At 62.0% G+C, this 363-nt stretch overlaps 1 protein-coding gene across 1 annotated transcript in view; it reads left to right on the top strand.

The window, feature by feature from the left end:
* ETH_00036775 (uncharacterized protein) overlaps positions 1 to 363 on the top strand; it is a gene marked incomplete at both ends in the record, with an annotated part of 4,960 nt that overhangs the window by 3,071 nt on the left and 1,526 nt on the right. The window contains one exon of the mRNA XM_013375946.1: positions 334 to 361. Coding sequence (XP_013231400.1) covers positions 334 to 361 — 28 coding nt within the window. The remainder of the gene's footprint in view (positions 1 to 333; positions 362 to 363) is intronic.

Below are 363 nucleotides of genomic sequence, written 5' to 3' on the forward strand. Positions count from 1 at the left end.
GCTCTGACCCAGAAGGGGGCCCCCTGGGGGGCCCCGGGGGGCCCCCTGGGAATTCCTTGGGGGGGCCACCCCGGGGGGCCCCCCGGGGGGTCCCCCAGGGGGCCCCCCAGGGGGCCCCCGAAGGCATTTTGTCCCTGTCATCTCTGCGGTGGAGCAGCCCTCCTTTGGAGGCCCCTTTGGTCCTTGGGGGGCCCCCCAATGGTGAAGAAAGAACTTCAAAAAGTCAAATAAAAGTAAATAAAAAAAAAAGAAATAAACAAATTTGCCAAACTCCTCCATTTAATCCCAACTCCAACAACTCCCCACAACACTCACCCCCCCCCTCTTCTCTAGACAACTCCCTGGGGCCCCCGGGGGCCCCCG

The sequence above is a fragment of the Eimeria tenella genome, genomic scaffold (genome assembly GCF_000499545.2).
Source record: "Eimeria tenella Houghton genomic scaffold, Eth_scaff3012, whole genome shotgun sequence".
Taxonomy (NCBI): Eukaryota; Apicomplexa; class Conoidasida; order Eucoccidiorida; family Eimeriidae; genus Eimeria; species Eimeria tenella.